At 41.4% G+C, this 23,097-nt stretch overlaps 1 protein-coding gene across 2 annotated transcripts in view; it reads left to right on the forward strand.

Moving 5' to 3' along the window:
* BLTP1 (bridge-like lipid transfer protein family member 1) overlaps nucleotides 1-23,097 on the forward strand; it is a 244,078-nt gene that overhangs the window by 112,520 nt on the left and 108,461 nt on the right. For both annotated transcript variants that reach the window (XM_077815193.1, XM_077815194.1), the window contains exons 26-38: nucleotides 940-1,220; nucleotides 4,201-4,451; nucleotides 4,999-5,257; nucleotides 5,709-6,552; nucleotides 9,337-9,407; nucleotides 10,626-10,799; nucleotides 11,115-11,235; nucleotides 13,401-13,547; nucleotides 13,993-14,120; nucleotides 14,531-14,733; nucleotides 16,548-16,745; nucleotides 18,408-18,616; nucleotides 18,982-19,133. In XM_077815193.1, coding sequence (XP_077671319.1) covers nucleotides 940-1,220; nucleotides 4,201-4,451; nucleotides 4,999-5,257; nucleotides 5,709-6,552; nucleotides 9,337-9,407; nucleotides 10,626-10,799; nucleotides 11,115-11,235; nucleotides 13,401-13,547; nucleotides 13,993-14,120; nucleotides 14,531-14,733; nucleotides 16,548-16,745; nucleotides 18,408-18,616; nucleotides 18,982-19,133 — 3,038 coding nt within the window. The remainder of the gene's footprint in view (nucleotides 1-939; nucleotides 1,221-4,200; nucleotides 4,452-4,998; nucleotides 5,258-5,708; nucleotides 6,553-9,336; nucleotides 9,408-10,625; nucleotides 10,800-11,114; nucleotides 11,236-13,400; nucleotides 13,548-13,992; nucleotides 14,121-14,530; nucleotides 14,734-16,547; nucleotides 16,746-18,407; nucleotides 18,617-18,981; nucleotides 19,134-23,097) is intronic.

A 23,097-nucleotide genomic window follows, 5' to 3' on the forward strand; every position in this document is an offset into this window, starting at 1 on the left:
TGTACTCAAATTGCTATTCTAAACACACAGTTTGCAAATTCCTTGATTTTTAGGTCAGCATTTCTCAGACTGGGGGTACTAATCCAAAGGGGGTTAGCAAGCCTCTTGTAGGAGGGATCACGGTATTGCCACCCTTACTTCTGCATAGCCTTCGGTACTGGATGGTCGGAAAGCGGCAGCTGCTGGCTGGGAGCCCAGCTCTGAAGGCAGCGCCGCTGCCAGCAGCTATGCAGAAGTAAGGTGGCAATACCATACCATGCTACACCAGCAACTGCCACTCTCCAGATGCCCAACTCTGAAGGCAGCGCCGCCACCAGCAGCAGCGCAGATGTAATGCTGACATGGTATGGAAGGGGTCATCACTTCTGGGGGGAGGTTGTCACAGCCTGAAATATTTCAAAAGATATCCCAGCAAAAAAAAGTTTGAGAACCGCTGTTTTAGGTTATACTTAGGAAATTCATAACACCTCTACCTTAGAATCATAGAATATCGGGGTTGGCAGGGGCCTCAGGAGGTCATCTAGTCCAACCCCCTGCTCAAAGCAGGACCAATCCCCAATTTTTGCCCCAGATCCCTAAATGGCCCCCTCAAGGATTGACCTCACAACCCTGGGTTTAGCAGGCCAATGCTCTCAGACATGAATCATAACATTCATTAGAAGGGTACATTTTATCATCTTTTTACAAATGGAACCTGAGGTAGAGAGATTTAGTGATCTGTCCAAGGCCACAAAGGATATTGATTTCACGTGTGTGGCTAAATGTAGTTCCTGACCAATAAATCAACCTTGCTTTAAATAATTCTTTAAATAATTCTTTAAATAATATACTGAGTTGTATCTTTCTGGGACTGCATTATGGGGTCCTGCAATTTTTAAATGACGCTTTTGTGGTTTAATCTGAATAGTTAAAGATATTCTTTTTTAATAATATTTTCAGATGGGTGCTGTACGTGTTGCAAACTGTAACCTCCACAACCAGTTTGTTGGAGAGGGTATAAGTGCTGCTATCCAAGACTTTCAGATGAGACAGTACATTGAGCAGGTGAATACCTGCAGAGTTGGTCTTCAACCTGCAATACTGCGGAGGGCGTACTGGCTGGAAGCTGGGTCTGTCAATTTGGGGCTCATCACTGCTGATATTGCTTTAGCTGTGGATCATCATTCTAAACATGAAGTACAGAGACATTTCTTAGAAACACATGATAGCAGAATTAAGAGGTAAGTGAAATTATTGGAGGAGGTGAAGTCACCATATTTCATATCTTTTTAGTTGATACATTTATTTATTCATGAGGGTGTATTTTTAAGTGCTGACTCTTGTACATTTGCTTAAAAATTAGATTGTACTCACTTTATAAGTAGGTAGGTTGCTGAGAACTACCTATGTATGTAAAGTGCTCAGAGGAGATTAAGGATTTGGTAGCCAACTTCGTGGATAACAGAGAATTGAATGATTTTTATATTTGTAGAGCTCAAAATAAAGAGAAGTAAATCAGTTTTTAATCGTTGGCCTAAGCTACAAAGATAGGATTGTATACTGCCTTCAGTCCACACTGGATCTCCCACTGATAACAGCATAGATTTCTGCAAAAAAAATGTAAAATATGGCCTTGAGGAAATAACTAAACTTTCTTTTAGTAATCTGCCATAAAGCATCAATGAGTGAGAGGGGGAAAATGATGCAAATCACTTTTATTACCACTGCTATTTTTGCCCTTGTTTAGCCATTTTTGTTTTCATTTATAGACCTACTTTATACAGTTACTTTTAAAAAATCTGTTTCTCGAAGTATCACAACTAAGCTTTCCAGTTCACATTTTGTTTGGATGAATGAGAGCAACTGACAAATCCTGTGAACTTGTTTCACATTATCAAAGACCATGCTACATTCAGCCGTATTTTTGAACGTTTTCATAACACTAAGGGCTACAAATTTATTTTTTTTAAAATGAATGCATAGATTGTGGAGAATCTGAACCAGTCCTGAAGGTTATCTAGATACAATCAGCAATCCAAGTATTTAATATCACTAATTCAGAGAATTGGAGAAAAATGCATTCTGAAACTAGAAACGTGGCAAAATCGGCTGAATTGAGTAATAATGAAATTCATTAAGGACCAATCAAAAACTGTTTGTGTAAAAACAAACTGCTATATGTTTGTAAAAACAAATCAGGATAACTCATTAGGAGGTGATTAAAAAAATTAATTTGTGGTGATCATGGGTATAAATGGAAAAACAAACAACAGTGCAATGAGGTTGCTAAAGAAGCTGGGGCAGATCTTCAGCTGATGTAAATCATCATAGCTCCATTGACTTCAGTGGAGCTATGACATTTTACATCAGTTGAGGATCTGCCCTGCGAATGCCATATTTGACTAAAGGTGTAAATCTAAATACAAAGGTAATTAATTTTCTCTTGTCTGAACTGGTTACGCCTTAACTAGGCTGCATTGTTCAGTGTTGGGTACCACGTTTCAGAGAAGACATACAAATTAGAGTTCAGTGACAAGTGAAAGATAAACTTTGACTAAAATCTGCTATTTGAGGAAAGACTCAGAGTTGAGTGTATTTAGTCTGAAGAAAAGTCCTTGAGAAGAGACAGAACTTTATGCTGTATAAAGAGAATATATTTTCTCTTTAGGCATATAGGACTGAGCAAGAAATTATGGAAATATACTGCAGTAGGGGAAAATTTAGGATAACATTAAGGAAAAGCTGAAACTGGAAAAATTGCTGGAATTGCCATCAGTTAAGATTATGAAATCTAGAATATCTAGAAATTAATTTTAGGAATCAATCCTGCAGTGAAGAGACTGGGACTAGTTAAACATATCCTTATGTGACAATGGAAATGACATCATCTACAAGTGATATAAAAATACAGCTTCCAAAATGGCCTCAGGAGTCCAAGTTGACAAAAAATGGCATCAAAACTCACCTTCCTTATAGCAGTCTTTCAAACACACTTTTCTTATGACGTATACTGGTAGATACTTCTGAAATAGTGCATACACTTTGGACATGGCTACACTTGGAGATGTAGAGCGCTGGGAGTTAAACCAGCCTTCGGAGACTGTATCAGGGAAAATGCTGCTGTGTGTTCGCACTGTCAGATTCAAGCGCACTGGCGTGGCCACATTAGCAGCTCTTGCAACACCACAGAGAGCAGTTCATTGTGGTAGCTATCACAGCATTCAAGTGGCTGCAACGTGCTTTTCAAATGGGAGGGGGGTGGAGTGTGACAGGGAGTGTGTTGTGTGTATGTGGGGGGAGAGAGAGTAGGTTTTTGGGGTGCTAAGAGTGTGTCAGCATGCTGTCTTGTAAGTTCAGACCGCAGCCGACCACACTTCCCCCACCCCTCCCTCTGTCTCACTCACTCACAGCCAGCAGCATTCCACAGTAATGATTGCTTTGTACCAGAGCAGATAAGCATGCCAGCTCTCAGAAACGGAGCTTTGAAAGGGGATATCTGCATTCCTACAGCCGAGTTCAAAATAATGACAAGAGTGGCCACTTAACTTCAGGGGATTATGGGATGTTTCCGGAGGCCGATCACAGCGCAGTAATGCAACACCGCGTTCACACAGATGCCCAGGCATTTCAGCTGGGGCGCAGCAAGCTCTATGCTTCTCGTGGAGGTGGATTACCAGGAGCGCTCCAGCTGCAGAGTCCAGGTGCTCTAAGTGCCTTGCTAGTGTGGACAGGTCGGGAGTTAGCGCGCCTGGGGTTGCTTTAATGTGCTCTAACTTGCAAGTGTAGCCAATCTCTTTGCAAAACCATGAACTGTTTACACTAAGACCTCTCCTTCCTAATTTGTGGAAGTGTTTCTGATCTTTGGAAGGATGATCATAACATATATTGGAAACTAAACTGGATGGTATTTAGTGTTTTTGTAGATGTGTGCAATTTATGTATCTGCATTGTATTTGTAAAGGGCTTGATTCAATTGTATAAACGAATCCATAAAATGGGGGTTGGTATGTGAAAAAGAGAGAGTGAGCTGTAGCTCACGAAAGCTTATGCTCAAATAAATTGGTTAGTCTCTAAGGTGCCACTAGTACTCCTTTTCTTTTTGCAAATACAGACTAACACGGCTGCTACTCTGAAACCGGTTTCACAATGTGAGTTTAAATGTACCTAAATCTCAGTGCACTAATGCTTCTTGTATTTATTTTTTTGTTTTCCTTTGCAAAGGTTGTGGTTTTTGTGGCCAGATGATAATGTGAAGAACAAGAGAAGCAAGAACAAGTGTGGCTGTCTTGGTGGCTGCCGATTCTTTGGTGGCACAGTAACAGGACTAGACTTCTTCAAGCTTGAAGAGATGACGCCTTCAAGCAGCTCTGCCTTTTCAAGTACAAGTGCAGAATCGGATATGTTTTATGGACAGTCTTTATTGCAGCCAGGAGAATGGATTATTACCAAGGAGATTCCCAAAATTATAGATAGTAAGAATAAAATGTGTACTACTTAGTTTGCAGTTTTGTCCCACTTACTGAGAAGTGTAGATTCTTAAGTGTACAACGTACTTTCTAAAGTCTTAAAGTCTGATTCTGGTAAATTAACAATAAGTTATTACTAAATACTGTGTATGTAATTCTACTACAGGTTGCACAATAGAATGTGGTCTGATAAACCTGTGACAGTGGAGAGTATGTACTAAAACACAATGGGTGCTAATCCATCCAATCTGTTGAGGGGGGTCTACAGTTGCTTTCTTGTTCATATTCAGTCTGAGGACTTTACATCGACTTGTAGTTAATTATCTAAATTGGGCGTCAATCAATGGGGGCGTCTAGTGTTTTGCCTTTTAACACTTCTAGTTGTCTTTATACATTTTTGTCAGTGCAATATGTATGTGTATAGATATATGTGTATGTATTTGAATGTTACTTTTTTTTAAGGGTGGGGGGAGAGGAAACCATTATAGTTCTTAATTCTTGGTGCCACAGAATGTTCACATTTGTAATTGATTTCTGTCTCTTCTGTACTTAGGTAAGACAAATGGTGTAAAAAGAAAAGATTGGGATAGCAGGTCTGTGGGTATAGAAATAGAGAGAAAGGCCCAGCACCTGTGTCTGCAAGTACCATTGCGATCCCATAGCTCCTCATCATCTTCAGAGGAAAACAGCAGTTCCAGTGCTGCACTTCCCTTGCTTGCAGGTGAGAAGGAAAGCCCTTCTTCTGCTACTGAAGATCACATGGGACAAAAGGAGTTCGTGTCTGGTGCAAAAAGAGAGGATGGTCATGGAAGGTTAGTACTCTGTCCAAGGTAAAAATTTATTTGTACTCTTAAGGATTAATAAGGCTGAGTAAACCAATTCAAACACAACTGATGATTTCTAACAGTATTCCTGAAATTAATTTGCTACTTGGAATACAAAAGTTGACTCATTAATATCCAAAATGCAACATGCATGACAATAGCATTTGCCTAGACAAGCCTCATTTGTGCTTTGATCAGTTTGAAGATGGCCTCAGTTACTATAAGACCTTAATATGGTTTTGTATCCATGCTCTGTATTGTGAAAATAATTTCGTATATGAATAGATATTTTCTTTGACAATTATAATTTCCTCCTTTGTGTTGATGAAAAGTGCATAAACTGTTTCTTTAAATGTGCATTAATAATTGTCAAGATTGTGCAATGTAAGATTTGGACGATATTAAATGAAAAAAAAATTGTTTTTTTTTCTATTTCTAGTACTCCAGCAGAAGTTTCAGAAAGCAGTCCTGTGTCTCCTAACAACCAGGAAAGGTCTGTAGGACAGTCTCCCCTCAGGTCTCCTTTGAAACGGCAAGCATCAGTGTGTTCTACCCGACTTGGGAGCACCAAGAGTCTTACCGCAGCATTCTATGGTGACAAGCAGCCTGTTCCAGTTGGTGTTCAGTTCAGTAGTGATGTCTCTCGCAGTGATGAGAATGTCTTGGACTCTCCAAAGCAGAGGAGAAGCTTTGGTTCTTTTCCATACACACCATCTGCAGATTCAAATTCATTTCACCAGTATCGCTCAATGGACTCTAGCATGTCAATGGCTGATAGTGAAGCCTATTTTTCAGCAGCTGAAGAGTTTGAGCCAATAAGCAGTGATGAAGGTCCAGGAACCTATCCAGGGAGAAAAAAGAGAAAAAAGCAAGCCCAGAAAATTGAATATAGTAGAGGGTCAATCTATCACAGTGTAGAAGGACCTCTAACTAGTACAGTCCATGGAGAAGCCAGTCAAGATCCAAAGACTTTGCCAATCAAGACTCATGCTTCACAGGCTTCATTTGTTTCAGCAGTGGGAGGAGAGGATGAGCTTGTTGAGCACATGTATATCATGGAAGCTGAGAAGACTGTAGAAAGTGATCAAATAACTTCCCAACAGCCTATAATGACCTGTTACCAAAGTTACCTTACCCAGTTTCAGGTGGTCAACTGGTCAGTAAAGCATCCAACAAACAAAAGAACCTCAAAATCTTCCTTACATCGGCCTTTAGATCTTGATACCCCAACTAGTGAGGAAAGCGCCTCGTCTTTGGAGCATCTTTCTGTTCCAACTTTTAAGGTATGGGGAAAAAAGTGAAGAAGGAAACAAAGTGGACTAGAAAGGCTGGAATGTGCTGTGTTAAAGAATTCCTATTAACTAGGTCAAAGGAAACTAAAAACTGTTTGCTGTTGGTTATTAAGAGTTGTGATCTCTGATATTAAATCCTTAGGATCTAGAAACAGGAAGGGTTTGTGAGGTAGGGAGGAATAAGTTAGTGTTTTGTGACTGAAAAGTGTGTTTGAATTATTGAGAGCTTTATAAACTCTCATTACAGTACTCAGAAATGCTTTTGAATGACATCCATCAGGATGTCATTTGTAGTGCATTTTCTTACAAAATGTATTTACAGTATACTTGATTAACTCCTCCACAAAAGCTTAACACTTCAGTTAGTTGTGGTTAACCATACTGTCATATAAGCTGTGAACAGCTTTACATCAACGTAAAGTTGGGAATCAGCAGAGTTAGACAACAAGGTGCTGAGGTTTTGCTTTATTTCCTATTTAAGTTACTCCTGGGGGAATTCTGCACCAAAAAGTTAAAAATTCTGCACAAAATAACACAATATAGTCACACTAGTTTCAGTTATTTTGGTAAGACCAAGTATGTCTGTAACAATACAGACCAAAATAAAAAAGAAATGTTTTTTGACAAATAGATTCCTTACCAGGCATATTAATATAAAACTTTGAGAAATTCATTTAAACTACAATACTGAAACATATTTCCCACACCCGTCAGAAGCAGTGCAAAAGCTTGGGGTGTCAGGGGCAATGGGGGAGCTGAGGGAGAGGAAAGGAGCCTGGGGATGAACCTGGAGGGTTGTTGGGTGTGGGTGGGAGAAGTAAGGAATAGTTTCTTTTGTGGGGGCGGGGGAGGGATTGTTAGGGTGTTGGGGAGTTTCCCCCATGCAGACCTTGGGTGACCCCGAGCCTCTCCATTTCAGTCATGCACATCTGCCCTTGTCCCCATGTGTCCCTGCACCCGCTGTCCCCATGTAGCCCTGGAACCCCCTCCCATTCAGCTCTTGGCTCAGTGCTATCACCCCATTTCCTCCTGAGCCCGTGCCCTAGGCTGTCCCTCCCCCCAACCCTTCTGAAACCCAGTCTGTGACCCTGCCCCGTGTGTCCCACTCTCCCTCCTAACCTGGCTTCATGGGCAGGTTGCTGTAATTAATACAGTTGGCTGCTAGCTGTTGTTGCTGGTCAGCTGTTTGCTCTGGCAACAGAACAGCCAGCTGACCAGCATCTGGTGGGTGAAAGGTGGAACTATAGCAGTTCCTGGGCAGAATGTATTTTCTGGGGGGGGGAATTCTGCACTAGACATGAATTGTGTGTGTGCGCAGTGGTGCAGAATTCCCTCAGGAGTATTGTGTGTGAAGGTATATGTTTGAAGGAGCTACTGAAAATCTAAATAAGACATTTGAATGGTATGTTAATATATGAAAACTTAGGATCCATGAGGCCAAAAAATTTGTGTTGGGCACAGAGAAATGGTTAAAAGAAAATTTTAAAAAATTAAAATATAAATAAGGGTTGAGATGATTTTGTCCTCTCACTATGGTTGTACCTAAGATTTCTTTCTAGTTTGAGGTAATCTGTGTCAGCTTCAGGGTCAGCATCCTTTCAGCAGTTGCTTCTGCATAGTTTGTAAAATTTGCTTTTTTTTGTAAATGCTTGATCAGGAACCCTGAGAACATCTGACAAAAATAAACCCAGAGTAAATGTCTTGAAACTTGAGAATCATACCGAAAACTTGCATAGATTTTAAAACTTCAATTTAGTGAACAGTGTGATCATTGTATTTCATATACAAATCTAAAAACATACATTTATTTAGTTTATTCTTAGGTGCATCATTAGCAGTCTTCAAGTCTGTGGGTCTTCCAGAAGCAGTCTTTGTAACACAGTGTCAGAGTGTCTTGTGAGCAGTGAAGTCTAATCAAAACTGAATATACCAATATAAAGTACAGCAACACTAGAGTAAATTTTACCAAGAAAAAGTATTTATTTCATCTTAAATGCCGCATAAAGTGTTGGAATTACCTATCAGTAAAACAAAGACTCTAGACTAGTACAGTTAAGTGAAGACTCAGAAAAGTACACCCCCCCCCCCGTGCTCTGAATTAGTTTATTATGCTTGTTTGCATATTAAGATTCAACCCAGGAAAGCAAATATCTCCCTCACAACAAAATGTTTCTGGTTTGTTTTCTTTGTGCAACAGTATGAATGGGTGCAAGTTTTCCAGTGCTTTCTGATTTCAGGATAACCTAGTCTCCTTCCCCTCTTTTTAATTAGATGCCGGTATGAAACTGAATATCAGCAGTTGTACAAATGTGAAATTATGCCTCCATTGGGTTACTCCCTTTGAACGCCATACTGTATTAAATTTGCAATTTTCATATAATATGAAAAATAATTAAAATGATTTAATAGAAATTTAAGTAATGAACAAAATTAAAGCTAATTTTAGATGTGCTTTTAGAGTCAAAGAAACACTGTGGATATTGTTAATCTTTCATACATTACTTTCCTTGAATAGTTGTGTAAAAAATTTCAAATAATGTTTATTCATTGTTGTATTAATTTTCATGTGAGAATTTCAGGATCTGATCTTTAAATGGTTATAAAAATATATCTTAATGATGGAATCCATGTACAGTATGTTAAAAAACCTAGATATATAGATGGAGTGTTGGGGGAAAACACAGTAATGGGAATCTTCTCTTGAAGTTATAGTATTCAAGGAATATATTAGTCATTTATAAACTCAAAGTAGTAATTGTTTTTTTACTGTTTTAGATTGTTAAACAGGGTCTCACAGCTAATGCTTTGCTGGACAGAGGCATGCAGTTTACAGGATCAACATCCAAGTGAGTAAAAGATTGCATTTTAGCAGACATCCCCAAACTGTGGGGTGCTCTCCCCTGGGGGGTGCAGAGGAAAATTTTGGGGGTAGGGGTGCTGCTGCGGCCTAACCCAGCCCCCACAGGGGGTGGGGAGGGAGCACCAACCAGCTGCACCGCTGCTGCCAGCCCTTAGCGTCTGGGGTCCCGAACCTGGGACCGTGGCTGCTGGCCTTGACCCAGGGCCGTGGCTGCTGGCCACGGCCGAGACTCTGCTCCCACCCCAGCTATGGCCCCAGCCTTGGCCCCCTTACCTCGTCCATATCCCTCCCCTCCTGGAGCCGCAGCCCTGCTTGGGGGAAGCAGGGGGGCATGGACAGGAGTAAGGGGGGGCTCAAGGTAAAAAGTTTGGGGACCACTGCATTATAGTGATGGTATGGCTTTAAATGAGAGGTGACTGAGTTTGTGTAATACTTTAACCGTTGCAGCTCTTGCTAGCCTTATTAAAATCAGGCTGGTGTCAGCAGCATTTTTGTTATATATCTATTTTAGAATGACATATCATGCCTTATTTAAAGGCTTTTCTATGTTGCTCTTCACCAGAATATATGAGCACCTCACAAACATTAAAGGATTTCCCTTGTGTAGGGAAATATTATCCCCATTTTCCGTATTGTAAACTGTGACTTTCCAAGGTACCATAGGAAGCCTGTGGCAGAACAAAAAGTAGAATTTGGCTATTGTGACTAAAACATTACACTGGGACTCTCAAGGCCATCCTTTCTGCAACATGTTATAAAAATTCCATTAATGTTGAGAATTGCCATGACAAATATTCTTTTAACACTGACTTAACTAATGTTAACATCAGTAATAATGGTGAAAAAGAATTTCAGCAAACCGAGAGGCCAGTTTTGCAATCTTTGAATTAGGGAATGCTTACTTGCATCCATAGTTCTAACATACGTAAATAGGTACTTCTCACATTTGAGGTTCCTATACATAGCCTATTAAATATGTAGTCTGTTGTGCTTACTCTGGAAAGTATCTGTGTCTTGAAGACCCTCCTCATTCCGAGATAATCTTCTGATGAAATAAATAGAAGATTTTTTATCTAACCGAAGGCTCTGATTCTTTTGGAATAGCTGTCGTACCAAACTATAGGTTTAGAAAATATATTAACTATACGTTTTATAATGCCTATTTTGAAAATCTAAGTAATTAGTTTCTATTTGACTTGTTTAGTACACCCTATACTCCTTTGGAAAAGAAAACAATGGATAATACAGATGATGAAACAATAACAGAAGAATGGACCCTGGATCATCCGGTCTCCCAGACTAGAACAACAGCAATAGTGGAAGTAAAAGGAACTGTAGATGTTGTTCTCACTCCTCTGGTAGCAGAAGCTTTAGACAGGTATTTTATTTTCGTTTACTTTAAGATAAATGTTTAAAATTGCTAGATACTAGAAGATCAATTGCTAAAATCAAAACTTTTTGGATAGACTAGTTGTATATAGGCTTTGGAAGAAGAGCTGATTTTATATAATGCATGGAATAGCAGCTGATGTCCTGCCCTTATCCCCCCCCCCCCCCCCCCCAAAAAAAAAAGGCCAATTTATGTAATTTGGAAAAAATGTTATATTGTAGTGACCTGTGATCTGCTCTGATCCTTGTTGGAAATTAATCGGGAATTAATCTTTCTTTTGTGATTTTTTTTTTTCTCCTGTAGGTATATAGAAGCAATGGTACATTGTGCTAGCACTCAACACCCAGCAGCAATTGTGGATGATCTACATTATAAGGTCCTCAGAGAAGCTGTACAGAACAGCAAAACAACCTTTTCAGAGAATGTAAGGGTACTACAAAACTGCAGGAGGTTTTGTGGGAGCAGAAGCATGTATATTTTTATTAGATTGAGTGATGAAACAGAACAAATAATATTATAAATGTCTTTATTTCAGATTAAATTTTTATCTCACCCTATAGTTAAGGATGCATGCACATTTGTTATAACCAAATGTTCTCCTTCAAGTGATTGAGTACACACATATTCCACTTCAGGTGTCTGCATGCCCGGTGCATTTGAGTCAAAGATTTTTAGCTAGCAGTGTCCACTGTGGAGGGGCATGCACCCTGCATGTGCTTGTGCTGCCATTAATGGCACAAAGGACAGAGTCGTCCCTCTCTTACTTCCTCCTCAGCACCTGTGGCTATGAGTTGGCGCTCCGGTGTCGCCTGGAGCTCTCATGGTCTTCTGTTTGTTTAATATGTAGTTCATAGTGTTAGTTTGCTGTTGTGTAAATAGATAATAAGTTTAGTGTTTACTTTTTTTGTTTCCTGAGTAGGGAGTTTCTGTTGTTTTTTGGAGATGAACTACAGTGCAACTTTAAACTGTAAAAAAATGGCCTTCCTTTTGTTGTGACCCTTAGTAGTGATCATACACGTTACCTGATACACTGAGGCAAAGGGCACCTAATGGGCAGGTGTAGGTCTTTCTGGGATGCAGAAATCTCATGAGATACTCCTGAGTAAGATGACCAGATGTCCCGATATTAGGGGCTTTGTCTTTATATAGGCAATCTATTACCCCCTTCCTCCATCTTAATTTTTCACACTTGCTATCTGGTCACCCTACTCCTGAGGAGTACCTCATGGAAAAATTTAGCCTTGGATCCAGGCCAATCTGGAGCTGAATGGACAAAGAACTCATCATCCCTTAGTGCTCTGGCTGGTCCTTTGGCCACATCCTGTCCCTCAAGAGACAAAAACTTGTGAAAGCACACAGGGAGTAAAAGCATCACTCGTCTTACCTGAGGTCATCTTCCAGCTCTCAGGAGGAAGAGACTGAGTCAAGACCCAAAAAGGGCTCCTCGGGCTCTCACAAGAACTCTAGTCATAGGATTTTGGCTGATAAGGGCTCTCCTAAGTTCTCTGGTGTTGAGGTTAAAAGACATCAAGAGTGCCGCTCCCCACTACTGTCAAGTCTGGTGCCAATCTCATCAGTGCTGTCGAGATTGTACACTCCACTGCAACTCCAGTGCTGATGGCACCGGGGTGAATGGTATTGATGTCAGTGCCCTCAACATCGGCATGGGTAGTACCCGTGACAGACATCTCAGCTGTGAGTACCATGAAGCCTGCTGGATGCTGCTGTTCAGGAGAATCCAATCTTGAGCGCATGAGGCACATGTGCATCTACAGTGGGATCCATGGTGACAACATCTCAAGGATCCAGAGTTACAGAACAGTTATTTACTCAATAGTATAGCAGAAAAATATGTAATACTGTACTATATTTGAGAAAGTGTGATATTAATTAGTATAATTTAGTACAATACATATAAGGCTGGATCTTTGGCTACTGTAAATTTGACATTGCTGTGCTGGTGATTGGGTCAATATTCTTCCAACAGATTTTTTTTTTTTTAAGTGGAATATGTATACTGGCAATGCATAATTTATCACAATTAATATTTTAGAATACTTCCAGAAAGTTGTGTTTTGTGAGGTAGGGTTCTGCTGAAATGAAGCCATAAAAGCACATCTGTCTTTTTATGAGAGGGGAGTGGCAGAAAGGCAGGCCATCTGATACCTTCCAAAATTGTCCCTACCTTCCTATCAGTCTTTTGAAACTAATTGTACAATTCTCCTTCTCCACAATTAAGGATTCTTTCTATCCTTACTGGTGATTCTTTATATTTTTAATTTACTTTGTGACCTCCCCTAGGGGTCCCTTATCAAAGCAACTAATCTTTTAGATAAAAGGAACTCTTTGGAGATCATTTTGGATCTTTAATCAGTTGAAATTTATGTGCTGAATGGCACAACCCTTTGTAGCACGCTCAGACTCGGATGATCCAGAAATCATAACACCATAGGTTGGAATCAAACCTGAGTCTATTGTATTGCAATGCCTCTGAGCCATCCCATTACGTAACATTTAAAAAATATTTTGATAGTAATTTACACTCATTGAAACCTAACTGGTACCACTTTTTTTTTTTTTTTTTTTAAGTTATCTTCCAAACAGGATGTTAGAGGAACAAAAACAGAGAACCCTGCTACAGGAACAACAAACGAAGGACAGGCACAGACTATTCTTTCACTTAAGCAAGATAATGTGAAAATTAAAGGTCTTCAGGCCAATGTTACCATACCCAAGGTAATAATTATCTGTTTGTCTGTGTAGTTTCACATGACAGGAGTTCACAAGCTAGCCTTAGTGTGGATTCTTTTGACTTCTTGAAAAGCTTACCTCTAGCTGTGATAAATGACTGTCATATTTTGTTGAGGATTATATATTTTTGTCAGCCTGCTCAATCAAAGTAAAATAGTTACGCAAATAAAGTATAAAATTAAAGTTTTTAACCAGTGCAACGGTATCTGACTGAACTTGTGTTCAAACTCTGTAAAGGTTTAGATATGATAAGATTATTTCGTCCTCTTGGATTTCATTTTTAATAGGAATGGTGTAGATTATATCAGATGAGAAACCTTTGATATATATATATAGATATAGATATATATATATATATATTTTTTTTAAAAGGGGCATTTAAAAATAAACAACAACTATCTTTTATTCTTTGGGGGAATTTTATGTTTAGGTAAACTTGTGTTTATTGCAAGCATCGGTAGAAGAAACCCCAGGCGTTGCTTCTGGCAAAACTGTGACTCATGTTTCCTTAGTAGCTTTGTGTTTTGATAGAATTGCTACACAAGTTCGTATGAACAGGTAAGACTAAAACATTTAATAATTCATAATTCATAACTCTTAATGTCTTGCAGATCAGGAGAATCTGAAAAAAATTGCTCTGGCTGAGACTTTTCTTGTCAATGGATTTCTAAATATAAATTAGTTTTTAAATGAGATGGGGAAAAGCACTTTGGAATCTTTAAAGCCTTAATCCTTCAGTTACACAGGTTTAACTCTTAGTGATGTCTGGGGGGAATTGTACTTATGTCATTTAGGAGAAAATTAAATCTTTATTAGTTTTCCTAATCATCATTTATTAGTTTTTGTGAACAAAGAATTCTTAGTTCTGATGCGCCTACTTTATTTTAAATTGGCGTAAAACTAAAAGAAACTAGGTAAATAATTGTCTTTAAGATTTTTGCATTTACTTTTCCCTTTTCACTTAAAAGGGGTCTGATTGAAGAGACTTTAAACAATGCAGATACAGGGAGGAATTCAGTAACATTTGATCGGTACATCCATGCCAGTAAAATGCAGCCCCAATCTTCTGGCTCACTGAGATCAAATGCTGGAGCAGAAAAAGGAAAAGAAATTGCTGCCAAACTGAATGTTCATCGCGTTCATGGACAGCTTAGAGGCCTTGATACAACAGGTTGGCTTATTCATAAGTATGGCAACATCTTTTAGGCATCAACTGCTTATGCTCAAATAAATTGGTTAGTCTCTAAGGTGCCACAAGTACTCCTTTTCTTTTTGCGAATACAGACTAACACGGCTGTTACTCTGAAACCTGTGATTGTATAGTTAGGGTTGAGTCAGATTTCAGTTTTTCTACTCCTAGCTTTTGACTGAGATTACCAATTTGAGCTGCTTTCCACATAATGGCAGCTGGTCCTATCTTTTGTTTAAAATGCAATACCCATTAGTGAGTATATTTTTTCCATTGTGATTTTAAATGAAGAGGGGGGGCAACTTTCACAAATGCCTTTCTCATTGTTGTTCGATTAGATTCAAGCATCCCTTTGGTGACAGAGTTTTGCCAGCATACATCAGTTCTGTCACATGATGCCTAGGATAACTCCTCTAATTTTTTTTTATACAAATCGAGGGGTCTGACTCATTTTAGACCTCAGACTTCAAAGAAAGTAATATAACAAATTTAAAATAGTCTGTTCTGGGTTCATGTTTTCTTAGCGATCAGTGGAACTGATTATACGCATTACACACCTACAACATGGGTGGAGGCGTACATTATACCCACTAAATAAACCTTGAAGATATATTTTGAAAATACCCTCAAAATGTAGCGGACTCAAGCAAGTGCCTTTAAAAAAAAAAAAAAAAAGCAACGCTTTTTTTTTTAATATGCCATAAAGTTTCCCTTTTAGCTAAGAGAACCACATAAGGTAACCTATTTCCCCTTGTCCCCCCCCCCCGCCCCCCCTCCCGCCCAGCAGACTTCTTGTTAAACCCTGGATTTGTGCTGGAAATGGCCCACCTTGATTATCATTCACATTGTAAGGAGAGTGGTCACTTTAGATAAGCTATTACCAGCAAGAGAGTGGGTTTGTGTGTGTGTGTGGGGGGGGGGGGGGGGTGAGAAAACCTGGATTTGTGCTGGAAATGGCCCAACTTGATTATCATACACATTGTAAGGAGAGTGATCACTTTAGATAAGCTATTACCAGCAGGAGAGTGGGGTGGGGGGGAGGTATTTTTTCATGCTTTGTGTGTATGAAAAGATCTTCTACACTTTCCACAGTATGCATCTGATGAAGTGAGCTGTAGCTCACGGAAGCTTATGCTCAAATAAATTGGTTAGTCTCTAAGGTGCCACAAGTACTCCTTTTCTTTTATCAATATCACTGTATTTCATTTTGCATTTGGTATCATAAAGGTATTCATTTGGAATGTGCTGTAACAAGATTTTTCCTTAGGGCTAAAGTATCTAAGGCTTTAACCAGTCACAGGTCAATTTTTGAAAAGCAGCCACAAACTTTTCTTTATATAGCATTGTATTTTTGCTAATAGTACCTTAACATTATTAAGATTGGAAATATATTTGGGCTTTAATTTAATTTTGCGATCATTGTTATGTTGCTTTCTTCTCCAGGCTCTTTCAGATTGTATGTAGGTGACGGAAGATGTGGAGAAAGGGAAACACTATTTTAAAATTTTATGGGCAATGCTTAATAAGTAGCTTTTTTGTTTTTGTTTTTTTGGAGTGGCAGTTCCAAATGTTCACTTCTTTCAACCTTTCCTTTTTGTGCATAGTCATTTTTTAAAAATTATTGATAAATGCAAAGGGAAAAAAAAAAAGTCCCCTTCGCGCCCACCCCCCCGCAAATCCAAACAAACCCTCTTTAATTTAGGGAAAATGCTCTGTCACTATAAAAATGTGCTATATCCATATAAATTCTTTGTCATCATCTATATAAAAAGGGAGTAAATTACTTGTTTTTACAGACATTGGGACTTGTGCAATAACAGCGATTCCTTTTGAGAAGTCAAAAGTTCTTTTTACTTTGGAAGAGTTGGATGAGTTTACTTTTATAGATGAAACTGATCAGCAAGCTGTTCCAGATGTAACTCGAATCGGTCCCAGCCAAGAGAGGTGGGGCTGGATAATGTTTGAATGTGGAATTGAAAATTTAACAATAAAAGGTAAAGTTACAGTATTGCAATGCTACATGATCAATATTATTTACTATTATTGTAATTTAATGAAATGCTCTAATAGGTGTTCCAAGTTTCTAATCTTCATTTTTAATTTAATTTAAAAAGCTATTGAATGTAGGTGGTATTAAATAGTTTATATTTTATGTGAACATACATACTTTACACCAGAGGTGGGCAAACTACGGCCCGCGGGCCACATCCATCCTGCCGGACACTCCTGCCCGGCTTCTGAGCTCCTGGCCCTGGCAGCTTGCCCCCGGCCCCTCCCCTGCTGTTCCCCCTCTCCCACAGCCTCAGCTCACTGCGCCACTGGCGCAATGCTCTGGGCGGGGGCGGGGCTGCGAGCTCCTAGGGCAGCGCAGCTGCAGAGCCTGACCTGACCCGGTGGCTGTAGAGCCACCAGCCACCGGTGCTCCAGGCAGCACGGTAAGGGGGCAGGGAGCAGGGGGGTTGGATAGATGGTGGGGGTGGCGGAGGTGTGGATAGGGGCCGGGGCGGTCAGAGGGCAGGGAACAGGGGGGTTGAATGGGGGCAGCAGTCCCGGGGGAGCAGTCAGGAAGGAGAGGGGGATTGGATGAGGTGGTGGGGGAAAGTCAGGGGCAGGGGTCCCGGGGGCGGTCAGGGGACAAGGAGTGCGGGGGGGAGGTGAATGGGGTAGGGGTCCCGGGAGGGGCCATCAGGGAACAGAAGGGGTTGGATGGGACAGGAGTCTGAGGGGGGGGACTGTTGGGCAAGAAGCAGGGGTGGGGTGGGGTGGATAAGGGGCGGGGGCTGAGCCACACCTGGCTGTTTGGGGAAGCACAGACTCCTCTAACTGGCCCTCCCATTTCAGAAACCCGCTGTGGCCCTCAGGCCAAAAAGTTTGCTCGCCCCGGGTTAAAATGTTAGCTTTATTTCAAATGATATTTTAAATGATATTTAAGGAGCTTTTGTCTATAACATTGAGTTTGTAAAGATAGAAATTGGTGATATAACTAGTCCCTTGGTCCATGATCCTGGAATCAGATACACAGTAGTGGTCTGTTTGCAGGATTGGAGCCTTGTTTTCCAGAGGGAAGCTCACTCTTGTAAAAGAAATAATCTAAATGTATTCTGCATCTGAATTGTTCTCTTCAGTAGATTGTATGTTTAGTAAAAAGAAAAGGAGTACTTGTGGCACCTTAGAGACTAACCAATTTATTTGAGCATGAGCTTTCGTGAGCTACAGCTCACTTCATAGCTCATGCTCAAATAAATTGGTTAGTCTCTAAGGTGCCACAAGTACTCCTTTTCTTTTTGCGAATACAGACTAACACGGCTGTTACTCTGAAACCTGTCATTATGTATGTTTAGTGTTTCAGTTAGATAGAAGGCATGCAAAATTGCTTTGAGGAGATATAAACTTTTCCAAAAACAGGTATTAAATTTACTTGTATCTAAATATAAGTGCACAAGGATTAGTGTGCTGCAAAGTGTACAAAGTATGCATTAGTATACAAAGTATGCAGCAAAGTATTTGTGAAAGTAAGAAGAGTTACAGATGTTTTACATGGGACTTGGGAGTGGAAAATTGACAAAATTCGCTATTTTTAAAAGTTTCTGAAAATAGAATAAATGGAACAAACCAAGAGTTTTGTAAACAAATTACTCTAATTTTTTTATTTAAAGGAGGAAGACAATCTGGAGCTGTTTTATATAGTACTTTTGGAGTCATGGGTAAATCTAGTGCCACAGAGAGGAGTGGATTGCTTGCATCCAACAATTCTTCAGATTCTCCAACTGGTAGTGGTTATAATACCGATGTGTCTGATGATAATCTTCCTTGTGATAGAAGTCCCTCTTCGGACATAAATGGAAATTCAGTTTCAGATGAACAGGTAGGTGCATGCCCTTTTTTAATTATTCAGGTTAGTACTTGTCTCAAGATTGACTTCTTTTTAGCAATTGCTAATTATAGTGCAGAATTATTTTTTGCAGCAGTTTAACAACTTCTGTACTTACTTTGAATTCAAAGTATCTGCTTACATAGCTTACACAGTTAAAACTGCAGTTTTCTGAAGGATGCATCCAAATATGATCTTGGGAGATAGTGTGGGGCATGTGTGTTTTTATTCCTTTGTCTAGTTAAATGTCATATGGAATTTTATTTTTTGGCAGGCAGTACATAATATGCTTTTCTGTTAAGCACTTGTTGCCCTCTGAAAACAATTTACCTCTTATCCTTGTACCTCTTTTTGTGTAGGATGAAGGAGTTGAATCTGATGATCTGAAAAAAGATCTTCCTCTAATGCCTCCCCCACCTGACTCCTGCAGCATGAAGCTGACAATCAAAGAAATTTGGTTTAGTTTTGCAGCTCCCACTAATATGCGCTCTCCTGCCCATATATTTTCAAGGTACACTGCCTTAGGCTTAAAAGAAATGAAAGGAGTGTTTCTGTATATTATTAAATCTGGTGTATTCTGTGTGCAGCCTCCTTAGTAATTGCTGCTGCTTCTATTATTGGATAATGACAAAACTTTGGGATTTAGATAGTTCAGACCAAATCAGTGTCACTGTACTATTCAACTGCCTGTATAACTGTCATAATTATAAGGAAATATATCTAGTTATCTTTTTTAAAAGGGATTAAAATGAATAAATAGTGAATATGACATAGGGCAAGTGTAGAAAAGAGTAATATTTTCAGAAGGGCTTAAAGTTCTATTTTCTAAAGGGATTTAGGCAATTAAGAGCCTAAGGACTTGACTACTCGAGGAAGCTTATATGGGATAAGCTAGGGTGTGAAGTTAAAGCACATGAACTACTCTGCATTAACACTGCCATGAGCACACTCTTACTACACACTAAGAGTGTCTTTGTGCACTGTAGCTTAAGACACTTCCAAAGTGTGTTAAGTTAAAGCAAACAAAGACACTCTTAGGGTATGTCTACACTACGGAATAAGGTCGAATTTATAGAAATCTTTTTTTAGAAATCGGTTTTATATATTCGAGTGTGTGTGTCCCCACAGAAAATGCTCTAAGTGCATTAAGTGCATTAACTCGGCGGAGTGCTTCCACAGTACCGAGGCTAGAGTCGACTTCCGGAGCATTGCACTGTGGATAGCTATCCCACAGTTCCCGCAGTCTCCGCTGCCCATTGGAATTCTGGGTTGAGATCCCAATGCCTGATGGGGCTAAAACATTGTCGCGGGTGGTTCTGGGTACATATCGTCAGGCCCCTGTTCCCTCCCTCCCTCTGTGAAAGCAAGGGCAGACAATCGTTTCGCGCCCTTTTTCCTGAGTTACCTGTGCAGACGCCATACCACGGCAAGCATGGAGCCCGCTCAGGTAACCGTCACCGTATGTCTCCTGGGTGCTGGCAGACGCGGTACGGCTTTGCTACACAGTAGCAGCAACCCCTTGCCTTGTGGCAGCAGACGGTACAGTATGACTGGTAGTCGTCCTCGTCGTGTCCGAGGTGCTCCTGGCCACGTCGGCTGGGAGCGCCTGGACAGACATGGGCGCAGGGACTAAATTTGGAGTGACTTGACCAGGTCATTCTCTTTAGTCCTGCAGTCAGTCCTATTGAACCGTCTTATGGTGAGCAGGCAGGCGATACGGATTGCTAGCAGTCGTACTGTACCATCTTCTGCCAGGCAGGCGAGAGATGAGGATGGCTAGCAGTCGTACTGTACCATCTTCTGCCGGGCAGGCAAGAGATGAGGATGGCTAGCAGTCGTACTGTACCATCTTCTGCCGGGCAGGCAAGAGATGAGGATGGCTAGCAGTCGTACTGTACCATCTTCTGCCGGGCAGGCAAGAGATATGGATGGCATGCAGTCCTTCTGCACCGTCTGCTGCCAGCCAAAGATGTAAAAGATAGATGGAGTGGATCAAAACAAGAAATAGACCAGATTTGTTTTGTACTCATTTGCCTCCTCCCCTGTCTAGGGAACTCATTCCTCTAGGTCACACTGCAGTCACTCACAGAGAAGGTGCAGCAAGGTAAATCTAGCCATGTATCAATCAGAGGCCAGGCTAACCTCCTTGTTCCAATAAGAACAATAACTTAGGTGCACCATTTCTTATTGGAACCCTCCGTGAAGTCCTGCCTGAAATACTCCTTGATGTAAAGACACCCCCTTTGTTGATTTTAGCTCCCTGAAGCCAACCCTGTAAGCCGTGTCGTCAGAAGCCCCTCCCTCCGTCAGAGCAATGGCAGACAATCATTCCGCGCCTTTTTTCTGTGCGGACGCCATACCAAGGCAAGCATGGAGGCCGCTCAGCTCACTTTGGCAATTAGGAGCACATTAAACACCACACGCATTATCCAGCAGTATATGCAGCACCAGAACCTGGGAAAGTGATACCGGGCGAGGAGGTGATGTCAGCGTGGTCACGTGAGTGATCAGGACATGGACACAGATTTCTCCGAAAGCATGGGCCCTGCTAATGCATGCATCATGGTGCTAATGGGGCAGGTTCATGCTGTGGAACGCCGATTCTGGGCTCGGGAAACAAGCACAGACTGGTGGGACCGCATAGTGTTGCAGGTCTGGGACGATTCCCAGTGACTGCGAAACTTTCGCATGCGTAAGGGCACTTTCATGGAATTTTGTGACTTGCTTTCCCCTGCCCTGAAGCGCATGAATACCAAGATGAGAGCAGCCCTCACAGTTGAGAAGCGAGTGGCAATAGCCCTGTGGAAGCTTGCAACACCAGACAGCTACCGGTCAGTTGGGAATCAATTTGGAGTGGGCAAATCTACTGTGGGGGCTGCTGTGATGCAAGTAGCCCACGCAATCAAAGATCTGCTGATATCAAGGGTAGTGACCCTGGGAAATGTGCAGGTCATAGTGGATGGCTTTGCTGCAATGGGATTCCCTAACTGTGGTGGGGCCATAGACGGAACCCATATCCCTATCTTGGCACCGGAGCACCAAGCCGCCGAGTACATAAACCGCAAGGGGTACTTTTCGATAGTGCTGCAAGCTCTGGTGGATCACAAGGGACGTTTCACCAACATCAACGTGGGATGGCCGGGAAAGGTACATGACGCTCGCATCTTCAGGAACTCTGGTCTGTTTCAAAAGCTGCAGGAAGGGACTTTATTCCCAGACCAGAAAATAACTGTTGGGGATGTTGAAATGCCTATATGTATCCTTGGGGACCTAGCCTACCCCTTAATGCCATGGCTCATGAAGCCGTACACAGGCAGCCTGGACAGTAGTCAGGAGCTGTTCAACTACAGGCTGAGCAAGTGCAGAATGGTGGTAGAATGTGCATTTGGACGTTTAAAGGCGCGCTGGCGCAGTTTACTGACTCGCTTAGACCTCAGCGAAACCAATATTCCCACTGTTATTACTGCTTGCTGTGTGCTCCACAATATCTGTGAGAGTAAGGGGGAGACGTTTATGGCGGGGTGGGAGGTTGAGGCAAATCGTCTGGCTGCTGGTTACGCGCAGCCAGACACCAGGGCGGTTAGAAGAGCACAGGAGGGCGCGGTACGCATCAGAGAAGTTTTGAAAACCAGTTTCATGACTGGCCAGGCTACGGTGTGAAAGTTCTGTTTGTTTCTCCTTGATGAAACCCCCCGTCCCTTGGTTCACTCTACTTCCCTGTAAGCTAACCGCCCACCCCTCCTCCCTTCAATCACCGCTTGCAGAGGCAATAAAGTCATTGTTGCTTCACATTCATGCATTCTTTATTTATTCATCACACAAATAGGGGGATGACTACCAAGGTAGCCCAGGAGGGGTGGTGGAGGAGGGAAGGAAAATGCCACACAGCACTTTAAAAGTTTACAACTTTAAAATTTATTGAATGACAGCCTTCTTTTTTTTGGGCAATCCTCTGTGGTGGAGTGGCTGGTTGGCCGGAGGCCCCCCCCACTGCGTTCTTGGGCGTCTGGGTGTGGAGGATATGGAACTTGGGGAGGAGGGCGGTTGGTTACAGAGGGGCTGCAGTGGCAGTCTGTGCTCCAGCTGCCTTTGCTGCAGCTCAACCATACACTGGAGCATACTGGTTTGGTCCTCCAGCAGCCTCAGAATTGAATCCTGCCTCCTCTCATCATGCTGCCGCCACATTTGAGCTTCAGCCCTCTCTTCAGCCCGCCACTTACTCTCTTCAGCCCGCCACCTCTCCTCCCGGTCATTTTGTGCTTTTCTGCACTCTGACATTATTTGCCTCTACGCATTCATCTGTGCTCTGTCAGTGTGGGAGGACAGCATGAGCTCGGAGAACATTTCATCGCGAGTGCGTTTTTTTTTCTTTCTAAGCTTCACTAGCTTCTGGGAAGGAGAAGATCCTGTGATCATTGAAACACATGCAGCTGGTGGAGAAAAAAAAAGGGACAGCGGTATTTAAAAAGACACAT

This window comes from Eretmochelys imbricata, chromosome 4, assembly GCF_965152235.1.
Source record: "Eretmochelys imbricata isolate rEreImb1 chromosome 4, rEreImb1.hap1, whole genome shotgun sequence".
Classification (NCBI taxonomy): Eukaryota; Metazoa; Chordata; order Testudines; family Cheloniidae; genus Eretmochelys; species Eretmochelys imbricata.